At 48.9% G+C, this 16,334-nt stretch overlaps 1 protein-coding gene across 14 annotated transcripts in view; it reads left to right on the forward strand.

The window, feature by feature from the left end:
- Positions 1 to 16,334, forward strand: part of TCF4 (transcription factor 4) — a 243,023-nt gene that overhangs the window by 160,278 nt on the left and 66,411 nt on the right. The window contains exon 1 of one of the 14 annotated variants that reach the window (XM_072861056.1): positions 10,973 to 11,133. The exons of 12 other annotated variants lie outside the window; for them this stretch is intronic. In XM_072861056.1, the coding sequence (XP_072717157.1) occupies positions 11,065 to 11,133 (69 nt within the window). In that variant the 5' untranslated portion in view covers positions 10,973 to 11,064. Of the gene's footprint in view, positions 1 to 10,972; positions 11,134 to 16,334 lie in introns of those variants that run through there. One more of the 14 variants, XM_072861055.1, reaches the window with a different exon arrangement.

Consider the following 16,334-nt stretch of genomic DNA (forward strand, 5'->3'; position numbering starts at 1 on the left):
TACGCTGAATTTATCAGCAAGCAGTTGATTTCCTTCTTAATCTGGCTATACATTAACTACTTTTCAAGCAAAAGCACTTTCCGAGGACTTCCAAATAACCATATTTTGTTATAGGAGTTGGCACTAACATGTGTTAGGCATTTAAGTGTGAACTTGAGCAGTCGATGGGAATATGGTACGGTGTGAGGAAACAGCACCAGGGAAGTTGGACCTTGCTCCCCAAGCTCGCTGCCTACCTGGCAGAGAGTTTTCTGGCAAGCGACTTCACCTCTGGGTGCCGTTTTTTGGCTGTCTCTGTTCATCCGGGCTGTGACCCCGTCAGGTCAGGCTGCGGCTCAGCACGGTGCCCGCACAGCGCAGGGTGACAGAGGCTTCTAGGAACGGCCGTGGTATAAAAATATGTATTTTAACGTAGCATCTGGATTCATACAATTGAAAACGTGCTTTTGAAGTATTAATTGGGATTGCAGAAAGGAAAAGTTCATGGGAAAGTGTAAGCGTGTCACTTCGGCGAGAGGTTTCTTCCGTAATATGTATGCGTTTACAGTTGGTTTGCTGACTATTTTAAGTGCATGCGTTTTGTATATAAATAAACAATATGCATATTTGATATACTGTAAAATACACAGTGAAACCACTGCATGGCCCTAATTACTCCCAAAACCGCATACTTTGTTTCAGAAGACCCAGCAGCCTGACAGCCTTAGTCCAGCCAGTCAGGTTGCAAGATATATTTTAGCACATCATTCACTGTGAAAAGCCCAATGAGATCAAAGGTACAAACACCCTTTTCTCTTGAAGGATTTTACACAGCAAAAATAAAACATCATGGAGCTAGTGCCCGAAGACCTCACAGACTTATTCTCTAATCACAGAAGAACATAAACTGCTTAATACTTACCACTAATTATCCTCCCGCACTGTGCAAGTCGGTATTAAACCACAAAAGAATGTTCAAATGCCATTAACGGACAAATCTACAAAAGCGAGAAAATTGTAAGGCCAGGCTAAACTCAGTAAACTCAGCCCTGCGGTTAGCAGATGCCGCGGACGTTAACATCTCTGGCCCCGCTTCGCTCCCGATGCAGGCTGCGCACCGCACACGCCGTACGTCGACCACAAACACGCCATTTCAGGAGCTGCTTAATTAGCGCGACTTGTGCCCTTACGTAGAGAGTCGTCCAGATCTTTGCTCCGTATTACCGTAAACCCACCCCGCCGCCATCGTGGAGGCACCGCGCGCAGCACCCGCCGATGCCGGAGCACGCCTCCGCGTTCGCAGCGTGCCGCAGAGGAGCGCGGTGCTCTCATTGCACCTGGATGCCCGATCTAGACAACTGTCTACTGCTTTTTACGTTACCTTTATCGCATCTAATCCAGTTTTACTATCCGAAGGGTTAAAATTCACTCTGCAAGCTAAATTCTTCATCTTTAACGGGAAAATTGACAAATGTTGCAGAGAACATCTTTTCTTTGAAGATCTCCAAGGAAAGATAGATACCCGACAGTTTCCCTCCTCCGGGTGATATTCCTGGAGAACTAGAGACAAAACGATTTTATGCAAAGAGAGGGAAAAAAGACTGCAAGAAGCAAAAATGCTAACGTTGGTTACAGCCCAGTCGGGCACGGCAGGCAGAGAGCTGAGACTTGGGAAAGATCTGCTGCTTTTCATGCCGGTGCTTCAATAACCTCCGGCAAACCTTGCAGCCCGCCCGCCTGCGCCCCAGTCCCGGGATGGATTTAGCTCCTCTCCCCGTGTGCCGGAGCCAGTTTGAAGCACTAAGTTCAGATCCTGCTGTCTTGGAAAGTGAGCAGGACTTCCAAAATTTTGCAACGTGCTCGGGGTTTAAAGGCCACCTCAGCGTAAGCAGCCCAAGGGAAGAGAAATGATGTGGTTTAGTAGGGGAGGAGAGGTAACCATGAGTAATGAGACATAAATAAAACAAAAAAGCTCTGGCAGAATATCAGGTGAAGCTTTCTGTGGCAGGACACAGATTTTTGACTCGGGAATAATCTCCCGTATTTCTTAACGTAGAGATAAAACCGATAAGACACCAAGCCACGTACTATGTGCTAGAGGCCCTCCCACGCTGCAGCTCGGCGGAGCTGCTCTTGCACATCCAGAGCTGGGACAGCAGAAATCTTTCAGGTGTTATAAAACCCTTGGAATTCCATCTTTGCTTGTCGGGTGACGTGGGCACTGCCCCAGTCAGAACCACAACCCCAGCAGTCGGGGCTGCTTCGTTTGCGTGGTTGGGAAGCCCAAGCCCTGATGTTCCCTGAGGCGTGGGGAGACTCTCTGGGTAGGGGCTGGGATCACCGAGCAGCATTTTGTGTTCATTAAATACCTATTATTCCGGATTCTTTTCTTTCTTTGAGCAGTATCCTCAGAGAAAGCCTTGCACAGGGCCCTCCCTTCTTTCTTCTGAGCCGGCGTCCCCGTTTCGTGGTCTCCACCTTGACCAGACCTCTCCCCGGGCCATTTCCACCTCCCCTGCCCATCTCCCCTTCCACGCGGGCTGCTTTCCCAGGGTGACGGCAGACCGGGGTTCCAATTTGCCTGCGTCCTCCCTAACTCCTTGAGGTCTTCGGGACCAGCCGCTTCATCTTTCTGTGTATTACCCATCCTTGCACCCAGCAGCAAAACCAAACCGTATTGCTCGGTACGGAGGGTCATGCGCCTGCGGGGGCAATGCAAAAGGACTTTACCTCGTTTTCTGGTTTTTTTCCAAAAAGGCACCATCTCTACCCCTATTTTTGTCTGGCTGTTTGAGGTTGGGGGTTATTTTCAAGTACAAAGTTAATCTTCCGAGCAAGTTACACACGTGTGAACGTGACCTCCTCATCCCCGAGCATCCCCGGGAGCTCAGAGCCGCGGTGGCAGCCCAGCCGCCTCTGCCGCAGGCACGTACTCCTCCCAAATGCCTTGTGCATCGCGATGTGGCCAGGCCACCGGTTACCAGGACCAGGGAGACCGTACTTTGTATTTTCCCTTGTAGTCGGGGCAGAGAGCCCGAGGTTCCCCTGGGTGGCCCCGTGCCGGAGGAGCGTATTCGGGGAGCCCAGCCTCTAATCCCCTTGGCACCGTTGACTCGATGTAACTGCAGCACCGGCGCAGTGCCCGTGGCCTCTCCAAGCTTCGGTTTCTCCGTCTATACAAAGGGAAACAGTGACAGAATAATATTTAACTGCTAGATAGAGGGGCTGCGAGGCCTAACTATGTAACAGCTGAAAAGTCTTCCATATGGCAATGTGCAATAAATGAGGAGCAGCGTTCCTCTCCCGCTCCCTCCCCAGATTCTTGTGGCAGAGTGGGAACGAATCCGAGTTTGCAGGATCCCACATCTATGTTCAGTCCTGCGGATCGTTTAGGAGAGAGGAGGGTAGTGAGAAATGCTTTTTGAGTGCTTTGATCAGCTCTGCTAACGGTTTACTATGTAGGCAAATTGCTGCACGTGACTGAAAAAAAGGCCACCTTTTGGTTCTTAACATTAGCCATGTGGCCATTTGCATGGTGTCCACAACTTTGTCGTACCTTTTCCAGGTTTTTTTTCCCTTTTTTTGGTGTATTGTTTTAAAAAATAATTGTGCAACAGCATAATATCTATATAAATTATTTCTGAAGTTCTGGTGCAAGTAGGTCTTTTATCATGTTATAAACCACTGAACCCACTTGGGAGAACATATATTGTTAGTAATGAAAATCATTATATTACAGTGTGATTTTTTTTCCTACAGAACGAACATAAGATCAGGTCCTTGATTGCCTTATGCTTCAAAAACTCTTATTTATTTTGTAATGGCAGCTAATGCTGATGGAGAACAATTGGCCAAGAACTTGTGGAAACCTCTTAGTAAAGCAACACGAGCAGTAACTGCAGCGCTGATCGCTCTAGATTGTACTTCAACTGCAAAAGCAAAGATAATCCCTTGTAATCTGAAATTACTTGTTTATTGTGTGGTGTGTACAATCAAACTGCTCAGCACTGTATGAAATATTAAAAATCTTACTCTGTTCGTTTATTTTACTCCATACTTCTCCCATGGACTCTCAACTATGGTACAACGGCCGTAGGCTCCTGTTGAGACCAATGATACTGAAATTTCCAAATGCAAATCTCCAAAGCAAGGCAAATTTCCAAACCTCCCGTCACTTAACCCTGTGTGCCTTGGGAACATGGAGAAAATGTCAGAAATGAACCCTAAAACCACTTTCCTGTCCGTTTTCGTAGTGAATCCCGAATCGAAGCCCGTGGGATGTTCGGGCCCATCGTCTAGGCCAGCAGAATTCCTGACTTTGGGCTGGTAACCCTGATGCCGATCATTGTAGGGCCTGATACGGTGCCAGAGCAATGTGGAGAAGCTGTCGTAGTATTGCTCACCTCAAAGGTTCAAATACCGTGAGTCAGCCGCCCCCCCATCCACAAAACAAAGAAATAACGAGATTTTAAAAATAGTAAAGATTGGGTTGGTTTTATTAGCCTTCGGGGGTTTCTGCCTCAGGGTGCCCTTTTCCCAGCCCTCCTCCACGCTTATCGGAGTTAGAGCTTAGTCTTCAAAATACGAGATCTGAGATCATCCTGTAACGGATGACTACAGCAGCTCTGACTTTCCAGCAAAGAAAGCCCACCAAATACTCTGATACTCAAGATAAAATGGTAAAAATTGGCAATAGTGCCTTTGTGCACGAAGAAATCCTGGCCCATGTGGTTTAAGTTTCTCTCTTGGCTTTTCACAAGCAGCGTAGTCAAAAATAAACCTAGTGGCAAATGGGTATTTTAGATAGACAGTTTTGTTTAAAATAGATTAACTGTAAAGTATGTTTCTATGCTTTTTTTTTTTTTTTTTTTGGTAAGATAACTCTTATGGAAGGTGACTGCTAAGCCAGGGTGCCCGGTGCCTCCCTACCTGCCCCCAGTGCCCTGCCCAGCTGCGGGGGTCCCGGCCAGCTCGTCCTGCAGCTGAGGGGATGTGCTCAACCCGACCATGGGCTACAATGGCCTTATCTGGAAAGCAAACACTGGATGCCGGTTTGGTTTTCAATAGCTAGTTTTGATCCAAGGTTTTATTATGTTATTAACTTCACGTGCTATCTAGTAAATACAGTCTGTATAGCATTTGAGGTAAAAGGAGAAGAAGTTTGATATTTTACGGATTAAACTTGGCGGATGCTTGCAGAGATGTTCTATTCTGGCAGTCTCAGACGAACTCTTTTGCCATATTCCTGGCTTCCAACCATCAGTCGCAGCACCCACTTCGGCTCATTAGTTTGTGTTTGCAATGCAAGAACAGGAGCACGTGCAATTATGTCACCGAATCAGTCACTGCTGAAAGGGCAATTTGCTTAAAACCTGCTCTGGATACAGCAGATGTGCCCGTCTAACGTGTTCAATCCATACAAACGTACAGGAATTCGGTGGGATCGGCGCTCGCCCTGACACCCACGAGTCACATCTGACCGACCGTTTCAATGTAGAAAAGAACTTGTGAATGCATTTTAATTGAAATTATTTGAAAATTTAGCAAGGTCCAGGTACTAGCAGGATGACCTGACTCAGGCACAGAGCATTGCTGTGGACAAGGACCGTCATGCCGGCGTGGCCGTGGATGCTGTCTGGGTCAGTCCCGAGTCCTTCGGGAGCAGGCTGAGACGGCGCTGCCGGCCGTCCCGGCTCTTCGCTCCAGGCTCTCTCCTGGAATAACCAGCCGTCAGGGCCACTCCACGAGCTGCACCCGGTTAAAACATCTGGTGGAGAGTTTGTCCCCTTAATGAGAAAGAGAGGAGCTAGTTCGGTGCTGGGAAAAAGGCTTGCTTCCTCCTGGCAGACGAGCCTGGAAACAAGGCGTAGGATTATTGGGTTGATTAGGATTGCCATCAGTAGGTAGTCTATAATATGAAAGCAGATGTATCCACATTTGGCTGGTTTAAAGTAGCTTTTTAGAGACTGTGACTTTTAGGATCTGATTTATTCATGTAGCATCTGTATAATTAGATATTTATACTGTATTCAGTCTATGGTGCACAAGTATCTGAATATGAACCTCTTCCTGGGGAGAGAGGAGAGAATATTAATGTACAAAAACGTAGGAAAGTCAGCGTTGCCTTTAGTTGCAATAGTTACAAAAGAGACGGTTATAGATGACGTCACCTAGAGTTCAGCAGGTTCATCTCTAACGGCATGATCTCCGGGATCTTCTGAAACCAAGACCAGAAAATGGCCGCGGCACGTGCTACCGAAAACGTGCCCCACCTTTATGTCTGTTTAAGGTAAATATGGTGCGACTTGTTCTTGTGTTTCTCCAGCGTCCAAACGAGCTTTCTGGGTTCGGTTGGTGTCCCCCGCAGGCAGAGGTGCCGGGGCTGTCCCTGGCTGGGCTCTGCTGCCGCCGGCGCGGTCCCTGCGCAGGTACTTAGTTGGGGATTTTAAGAAACCTTTAGTCCAGCTCTGGCATCTCCTAAAATTAGACCTGGCTTTGGGGAACGGAGCTGGGGTTTGCTTCGCTTTTTGTTTTCCTTAAGTAGGAGAGAAGCTGGTTGGAAAAGGCTGGTGGGGCGTGAGGTGGGGCATGTCTTCATGGGACCTCTGAGTGGAGGTCCTGGTCACTCAGCCGGGGCAAAGCGCCACAGCTGGGTAAGATTCTTCACATCTGGGCATTCAGAGCCACTTCTCCACCCACAGCGGGTACGTTTTAATAACTACACTCAAGGATTTGTGTAAGAAGGATGAGATTATCCAAGTGACCCGGACTTAGAGGAATACTGGTTATTTTAGTCATCTTGCTTGATATTTCACCGTTATCGGTTTCAATTTGTGGCTGGAAGCTTGTCATCCAGCAGACAGCTTCCCTTCCTTTGCTCCTCTGCTGAGGACCTCAGTTACAGCCGTGTCAGGACCGTGACTGCTGTCTCTTCCTCCCCGCATCCCTTTGCTATGACTTTCTGGAAGGTCTGTTTCCAGACAGGCGGCGCGCCGGTGGTGGAGCCATCCATTGCAGCATCCGTTGCGGGTGCTCAGCAGCTCACCGGATGAGGCCCCTTCCAAATTCTCTATCTTGAAAATGCTGCTGGAAAAGCAGGGGTCCATTTCCTCCTCCCCTCCTGGAGCAGGAGAGACGGTCTCCTGCGGGAGCTGCAGAACCCGCCTTTCTGTCCTTCTTCTTCTTCTTCTTCTTCTTCTTTTCTTCTTGGATTTGTGAAGTGTTTCCTCACCCTCTTCTGGAATTTGCCACTGGGATCTGACACTAGAGAAGCAAGGAGAGAATGGAAGCAAGTGTGTGTGTATATATATATATATATATATATCTATCTCAAAATATGTATATATATACACACCAGTATATATATTTCGATGCTTTGGTGTGTGTATATATATATATATACACCCCAAAGCATCAAAATTATATCTCAGAGGTCACAGCACTATTTCTAGGCAGCCCCACCTGGTTTTTCTCCGCCTGTTCACCAGTTTGCCGTACCTTGCCAGGGTGGCTGGTCTGGGGTGCCCAGCGGTGCAAGGGGAAAACGGAACAGGATGGCCGTAGAAGAAATTATTCGCTTAGATAACGCTAAAGTAACTGGATTCTGACAACACGGCCGTGTGCCATGGCATCCTGCGTTTGCTGTGTCACGCTACGTAGGTGACGTATCGACCTGAATTTGTCCCTGCTTGTGCCGTGTTGTGTTCGGGGAACGTATTTATACCGTCAGTGCGTGGATAAGTTACACCTGATCAGCCTTGTTCTGTTGTGACCTAGAAGATGCTGAAAGAACGACGCCTAACATAGAAAGTGCTGAAATAATGCATTATCAGAGCAGTTTGGGCATCTGTTAGGTTGTATGTAGTTTAAAGCCCCCTGGCCTTCGGTGGCATTCCCTCTGGGTACAGTATAACATCGTTTTTACCAAAACAGAGGTTTCGATACTCATCCTTGACCCTTTATGTGGAAAACAAGTACCTTTGGGGCAACGGGGACAAGACGCTGGTTAGACAGGGCCGCGGGGAAGCTGCTCCTCCTCGCTGGAGGAGGCCGGTGCGGTGCCCGGTAGCGGCGCGGGGCGGTGGGACGCGCTGTCCCCACGTCACTCTTCCCCGCCTGCGCCTCGGCGTCTCCACGCTGCCAAGCTCTCGTTAAGACGAAGGACGTAATTGCAGCGTTGCCGGCACCACTCTGTGGCAAGGGCTGGAAGATGTCGGCGCTGCCTGACGCCCACCGGCGGGTGGGCGTGCGGGGGGAGCGGCTCGGCAGCGCAGATGCGGGCGCGGGGGTCTGCAGGGGGTCCCGCACAGCTGCACCTGCAGCGTCCCCCTACACCCTCACACCGGCGTGTCCGGAGCTGAATCCCGGCGGCAAATCCTCGCCTTTGTCGGTGCCGAGTCCTGCCGGGGAGCTTGGCTCTCCGGCAGCCCGCGTTAACGGCAAAACCCAGCGCAGAACAACTGCTTTTGCCTGGTTCAGCGAAAACCCCCGACGTAGCTATGTCGCGGCCAGATGCAAATCCGTAGAGCGCTGCATTTGGAGATTAAAACGCCAACAAAGATTTAATTTTTTAAAAAGGCTGCTTCTCGTCAGATAACTCCCCTTATATTTTTAGCGGTTTGCTCTTTTAATCAACGGGCTCCCGTTAGCCAGGCGCCCGGCTCGGGCCACGCGGCTGGACCGGAGACGCGTCCCCGGCCGTGCCAGCATGCCGGCGGCCGACCCGCACCCCCGAAAGCCACGGGGGTCTCCCGAGCAGGGCTGCGTCGGGGGGCTGCTGGGGCAGAGGGGTGCGGGAAGGGCGGGTGGGTGGCAGAGGCCTACCGTAGCCTTGCCTTGCGTGGCTTCAAAGCCCAGCATGCGGCCGGGTGTCTCCCCGATAGTATTCCTGGCTGTTATTAAGAATACGAATTCTACGTAAGATACGCATTTCTATTTCCGACAAAGAAAAAAGGAAGAACATCCGGGAAAACCACAAGTTCCCGAGCGAGGCAGGAAAATATATTGAAGTTATCTCAATGTATGTGTCGAATGCAAATACGATACGGTGAAGTAATTAATTTTTATTGTCACGTGGCGAGAATTATGTTATAGTTACAGGCTTACTCCCTGCAAACCGCATTAACTTCTTATCACGTTAGGTGCAATATATTTATACTGAAGCTTTCCCGTTCAGGAGAACGAGAGCACTAATATGACAGGATCCAAATTATGTTGGACTCTTCCCCACTCCGAGGTTGCAAAAACCAAAGTGAAATCGGCTGCAGTCGTTTTCATGACACATTGGTCACGAGTCAAGGGTTGCTTTTCAGAGACGCGGGTCCCTCTCCATTTCCGTGACCTATAGACATGTGAAATGTATGGAATTATCTAGTGCCAGTCAGAAAAAGCTGCTTCTGCTGGAGTTAGGGGATTGTTTCCGTGGCAGGAAAGCGATTAAGTGCGATGATTTAAAGGTCCAGCCAATCCAATTTTGTGGTAAAATTTGTGCTAAAATGTAATGCTAGTTGTATAACTTTGTGTGGAGCTGTGAAACTCCAGCTTTTATTAAGAGAGAAAATAGCGTATTTTGCAGCTTGCCAACGCAGAAGGGAGGAAGGGGCTTTATTTCTAGGTGCTTATTAAAAACATCATGAGGGTGGGGGTTTTTTTTAAGAAACGATCAAAGCACTTTGTTGTTTTTCGCCTCTGGAGCGTTAATATCTACGTTTGTAGGAAGTTAGTTTTATAAAGTAGATTTGCTGGGGTGGTAAATAAACGTTCTGCCCGCCCGCGACAAGCCCGGGCTTTGAGGAGCGTTTTGTTGCCCGTTGACCTGTAGTAGTTGGGATTTTGGGCCTTATGTATTATGCGCCGAGGGTGGTTTAAAGGTTACAAATGTGATCGTGTCAGATTGACAACTAACTGTTCTAATGAGGAAAAAATCCTCAAAGCATGAAATTTGAATGAAATGTGTGATTATAATTCAAGCACTGTTTACCCAAACCTCTGGGGACCTCCCGAATAAACGCCGAACAAGTGAGATAGATAAACCTCTGCTCGGTCTTTCCTCCTGGTTCCCCCCTCCTTCACGTACGCAGCCACGCACGCAGACCCTATAGATCCGGGCGGAAAGTATGAAAGAAAACTTTGCCGTCGCCCAAGACGACAGCTCGGAATTGACATCCCCATCTCTTTGGCGTTGATTAATACTGTATGTGGCGCGTTACCACGTCGCGGAGTAAGGAAATAGGTGCTTTGAATTATTAAACTTGCGCCCGGAGACTGGCTGTATGCTCGGATGGCATTTGCTTCGGCATATGCAAATGATTTAGTTTCATTTGGGATCAATTCCCAGGGGCCCCCCTTTCCTGTGATGCTCTGAATTTGGCAAGCTCAAGTGAGTCCCGATGTGGGGGGGGGGTACCCTCCTCCTCCTGCCCTTACCCCCCCGCCGCAGCCGAGGCGCTGGGTCTCAGCAGCACCCGCGGGCCGGGCCCGGCGCGGTGGGGTGTTTTCTGATTTAAACCCCCCCAAAAAGGCGGGGGCAAGGCTGCGCGGGGCTGCGCGGGGCGGCGCGGGCGGGCCGCGGCAGCTGCGCACAATGCTGGGAGCGCGCCAGCAGCACGGACAGATGGCGGAGTTATTAGATGTGCATCATACGATTCCCTTCCTGCCACTCGCTTTTTAATCAAATTAAAACAAAAAAAAAAAAAAAAAGAAGAAAAAGAAGGGGGGGAAGAAGCGGAGGGAGCGGGCGACGGAGAGGGTGAGGCAATTAAGCGCATTTGTATTCCGCTCGGTAATGGGCCCGGCTCCGCGGCCCCGCGGGCGGCCGGCGGGAGCGCGCCGGGCGGTGCGCGGGCGCGGGGCGGTGCGCGGGCGCGGGGAGCGGGGAGGGGGGGGGAGAAGGTTGGAGGGAGGGGGGGGGGGGCCGCGCAGCCTCCGCCCCCGCGCGGCGAATGGTCTCGCCCTGCTTTGCATATTGAGCGCGCCTGGCCCGGCCATATGGGAACATGCGAGTGGAGGAATTGTTGTGAAAAAAGGGAGAGCGAGTTTGAAATAAAAGTTGCGAGAGCGGGAGCGGAGGGGGACGGCGGCGGGACCATGTACTGCGCATACACGATCCCCGGCATGGGCGGCAACTCTTTGATGTACTACTATAATGGGAAAGCGGTAAGCCGGCGCGGCAATTAACGGTGCCACCGGGACGAGCGGGAGGGCGGCGGGGACGAGCAGCCTCCGCGCTGCACCGCGCCGCACCGCGCGGCCGGAGCCCGGGCCCGGGGGGGGGGGGGGGGGGGCGGCCGCGTCTGCCACCGAAGCCGGGTTTGGAGGCTTTTCTTTGGGTTTGGGCTTTTTTGAGGGCTCGGGGTGTTGGTTGGTTTTTGGGTTTTGTTGGGTTTTTGGTTGGTTTTTTTTTTTCCGAAAGTCCGGTTGCAAAGTTTGGGGTGAAGTCGAAAGGTAGTGCAAAGCAAAAAAAACTAAAAAAAAAACAAAAAAAAAAAGATAAAGAGGGGTGAGGCGGGAGCGAGCGGGGCTCCCCCCGCGGCCCGGCCCCCCCGCCCCGCTCCCAAAGTAGTCGTGAAATAACGGCAAATGCCCCAAAAAGCCCCATTCCCGCCCGCGCTGGAGGGACTTGCCTGCGCCGACTGCCTCCGGTCCTTCCCCCCTCCAACAGAAACGCTTTATTTCAGAAGAAAAAAAAAAAAAAAAAAAAAGTGTCTGGTATTTTGTGCATAACCCCAGCAGAAGGTTTATACTTGCCATCTGGAGGTTTATTTTTTTTTTTTTTCCCTGGCTGGGGCTCGAGAAGGAAAAGTATTTCAGTGTATTTTAAAATATTTGGGGGGGGGGAAGGGGGAAGGGCGAGGTCCGGAGGGGAACTGTTGCTGAAGGGAGAGGAAAATAAAATTTGGGTTTTTATTCCAGCGCGTGGGGGGAGCAGGCTTCCAAACCGCTCCAGCCTGCGCGCTTTCAACTTTCTGGCGTTGCACCCCGTACCAACCGGGCAGCGCAGCTGGGCCGAGAGGGAGCCGTGCGCCTTCGGCACCCAGGCCCGATTCGGATGGAGCGGCTGGAGCGAGGCGCTGATCCCGCCCGGCTGTGCGCGATGTGTAGGCATGTGTGCCATAGAGCGGCGCGCTTATAGCGCATCCAGCTTGAATTGTTTCCTACGGACAGCCACGCTGGTGGATGAACATCTGTTTGAATAACTGAGATTTTATTTATTTATTTATTTATTTATTTTTTAAATATGCTGTGGGCCTCGGCTTTTGTTTTGAATGGTTTGCGAATAACGCGTTGCAGTAACGCAGGACGCTCGGTTTGTGGGTAGAAACTAAGGGAATTCGCACAGGAAAAACAATTGAGATTTAAAATTATAAAAACGTATAAAATAAAGATCTGTTAATTTACTGCAAGGCTTCCCCCCCCCCCTTTTCTTTTTTTTTTTTTTTTTTTAATTAGTTATTCCTATTCCAGAGCCGTTCAGGCTACACCTAAAGTCTACCTGACATTCCCATGCATGGCAGGGCCTGCCAGCCTCAGTAGCTTTAAAAGAAAAAGTTCCCAAACACTGCTATTCATCCTCAGTAAGTAATAAAATCCTGGCGACAGCCGCCTGTAAACAGGAAGCAGCAATGCGCGGCGCTCGCCGGCGTCGGGGCTCCGGTAAACAATTTTCAACACTTAGACCAACTTCATTATCCTTTGGATTTTTCTTGGGGGGGGGTGAGAGGGAGCATTTGATAAACGACGTGGAGGTGGCTGTGGGAGCTGGGGTTTTCCTTTTGGTTTGGGGTCTGTTGTGGTTCCCCCCCCCCCCATTCTATTTGTAGATTTATTTTTTTTTTTTGGTAGCGGTGGTTTCTTTTTTTTTTTTTAAGTAAGTAAACGTAGAAAGCAAAACGCCCAGCCCCGAGCGAGCGGCCCCACGCTCCGTGTCCCTGAGGCTGGGAACGCCGAGATCGTCATGTCGCCCTGTCGTGCCAGCCGCCCGTCGTACTTACATAAAACTGCAGAACATGACATCACAGGGCTAATAAACCCCGCTCGGCTGCCAGGCCTTTTCCCCTATTCTTTGTGTTTTTCAGAAGGTGGGACTCGTAAAAACCAGGATGGCTCAGTCGCGGGCGCTGTGTTTATAGGCACCGGTGGAAGGTGTCGGTGAGAAGCCAGCCTGGCCTCGGCGCTTCCCCGCGCCGGGAGAGCACAAAGAGCGAGGCGAGGGTCCCCGCGCTGCCGGGGGGACGGCGGCCCTGGCAGCGCTCCCCGCTCCCTTCCCGCCGCTCGGGGAAAAGGCACCGGCCGCAGCGAGGGAGTTGCGGGAGTCGGGGGACGAGGCCAGCAGCACGGCGTTCGGGAGGGGGAGAAAGTATTCCTGCGTCCACTTGACAAACAGATTTTTGTGTTTTATAGAGCCGGCATTGTTCTGGCTCCGGTTCCGCATTGTGCAGCTCTTGATGTGGTGCCAGGCATCGTGCGGAGATTGGGGATGCCATGCATTAATTGTTTGCAACGCTCGCCGAAAGGACCGGCGGCTCTTGGGGCCGCACAGCTTTCGCCCAGTTGCCGGAGCAGAGCAGGGGCTGCTCCGTCTCGCACAAGTTTCCTTGTGCAGGAAAGATAGAGTTCTGAATTCCTCCCCCTTTTTTTTTTTTTTCCCCTGTCCTTTTCTTTTTTTTTTTTTTCCCCAGTGACAAGTCAATTACTTGTTTAAATTCAGTTTGAACTCTCTGAACTGCGAGCAGGCAGCGGAAGCAGGTCTTCCCTGGGAATAAACAAAAGAAGAAAAAAATGCAAAATCATTCCAAAGCCCTCTGAGTCGAAGTTGCTGGGGGAAGAGGAGGGCAATTGGGTACAGGAGTCACAGAAATGGCTGGAAAAAAATTGAACTGCCATAAATGCAAGATTAGCAGAACACGTTTTCTGCAACTTGCTTTTTTCCCCTCGCTCGCAGGGCATTTTAGGAGAGCTTACTCTGTGGGAGCACTTTTGGCCTTTAACTCTTTACTGATGTTCATCGGTAAGAAATCTTTTCCTTCACGTCTCTTGCGATAGAGGATGTTTGTTGTAGAAAATCTTAATAGCAAAACTGCCGGTGTCAAATAATAAAGCGTAAAGATAAGCTAGTGCTTGGTGATTACGTTAGTGGTAGAATATGTAGATGTTGGGCTCTGGATTCACTTTTTTCCCCTAAAATCTTACAAAAAAGGCGTTTTAGCAAAGGAGTTAGAAGTGTGCACTATTATCTGTGATTAACGAGATTAACACTTTGATTACGTTGGAAGCACTGAAACAACAAGAGCCATTTTTTTTCCTGAGCCTGGCTTCTTGTTACCCGAGCTGTGTGTGATTTTTTCGGATATGCACGGTGCCTGCAAAGGGCTGGATGCAGGATTACTGCCTAAATTTGATTTTCGGAATTGCTTATTTTCAATTGCATCTCGCTGAGATGTTAATAAAGTATTATTTGGTCATAGGCAATATATTGAAATGCATGGAACTATAAAGAAGAAATTATTGCAAATGAAAATGAAAAACAAAAGTGGCAAAATTTTCTTTTAATGGTGTCTTAAGATCCCATCAGCAGCTCCCACCACGCGCATGTGTTAAATCATATAGGGAAACCTATAATTATTGTAATTGCTCTTTTTTGCTTTATCCTAACAAGCTTCAACCCATCTCTCAAACTAGTTGTTTTGAAATAGTTATTTGTCAAGTCATCAAATCGCAAAAAGTAAATGCTAATGAGTTTTTCCTGTTTACATTCTGTCTGCTATTCTTATTATAAAGCTTTTCAACTCCATAAAGTTCCTAGATGAAGATGAATGCTCCATGGTATCATTCCTGCTAATAGGCTAGGCCAAAGAGTGTAATAATTCCATGTACCGCGCTTAATAATGACAAGTGAGGAGTTGTGAATGGCACGAGGCTGGCGTCGCTCTGGGAGCGGCGCGGAGAAAGTTTTCTTTTTGAGCACGAGGAGGAAGACGTCTCGGAATCGCGGCGAGAGACCCTTGGGCTTGCACCCTTCCGGCTGACCGGCCGCCTTGCAGCGTGACGTTTGTGCTTCGTCTTTGTTTAAAGCAACGTCAGCCTTTCGTTTGCTGGGAATATCGGAGGACCGAGGCGCAGAGCATAAAAGAATATTTATGAGCAAAAGTTACTTTAAACTATTTCCGAAGCGTAGGGATAGATTTTGTAACAAAGTAACGCTAAATTTACAGCTCCTTCCTCAAATGGCATCCACGGACGGGGAGCTCAGGCTTCGTGATTTGAAATCCATATGTGCGTGCGTATACGTACGGATATAGAAACGCTTACTCTTCTCAGGACTGCGAGTAGAAGCCAAAATACCTGGAAGACTTTTCCAGTAGTTGTGGGCTTTGTGGAAGGGCAGTGTGTTTATATCATAAATCAGTATAATCTTGTAGGCTGCCTACCGATAGCAAGAAAACAAGATTTTGGAAAGTAGAACTACATACATAGGACGCTATGTATAGTTCTGTATATCCACACACACACATTTGGACACAGTCGGTGGTTTTGTGTTTGACGTTCTGGAGGAAGGGAAGGGAGCGAGAACAAATGTATTCTGAACCTTTGAGTTTGCAGCAATAAACTGTAGCACTCTTTTTAAGGGGCACGATACCTTACCATTCCCTTAACGTTTATGCTGGGCAGGTTCGATCCCTTTCTTCCCATTGTACGTGCTGGAAATATAAGTGGCCTTGTATTTGCCATGCTGGATTTTGCCGAAATATTTTAGGAAGCATTAAAGCTTAGTATTCTTGCAGGACGTTACGCTGAATCTTAGTTTTAAATATGCTTTGCATATGCTGATCAGACGCGAACTTCACCTCTTCGTCTGTGCCAGTTTGGAAATTATTATGGTGGGTTTTTTTCTCAAAAAGCGATTATAAATAGAATTTTATTTTATTTGGTTATAGATTGATGGTAGACGTGGAAAATGATGTTAGGGTGTTGACATCTTATAATAGCGTATATTATGAGCTGCTCTTTTGTGGGCAGGGCTGGGGGGGTTAACAAAAGATCTAATGGCTGGTGCAGTCTTTAAATACCTTTCCAATTGATCTACAGGAAATTGTGCAGAAGAATTGTTTGTTTCCTGTTTCAGTATAAATCTGGTTTGCATTATACTTGGTTTACTGTAAAATTGCCGTGGCACTTTGGAGACATGGGATTTGGTTATTTTGCCCAGGGAATTTATTTTGAAAAGCGAGTGTTTTAGCCTACGCTGGCCAGTTTCTTTCTGATTTTATGATACTGTGTTGCTGGTGGAACTTTTTTTTTTTTTTTTTTTTAAATTTTATTTTTTTACCCGGCCTCTGAAGTTTTGCGGGGGGTGGGGA

The sequence above is a fragment of the Ciconia boyciana genome, chromosome 4 (genome assembly GCF_034638445.1).
Source record: "Ciconia boyciana chromosome 4, ASM3463844v1, whole genome shotgun sequence".
Taxonomy (NCBI): domain Eukaryota; kingdom Metazoa; phylum Chordata; class Aves; order Ciconiiformes; family Ciconiidae; genus Ciconia; species Ciconia boyciana.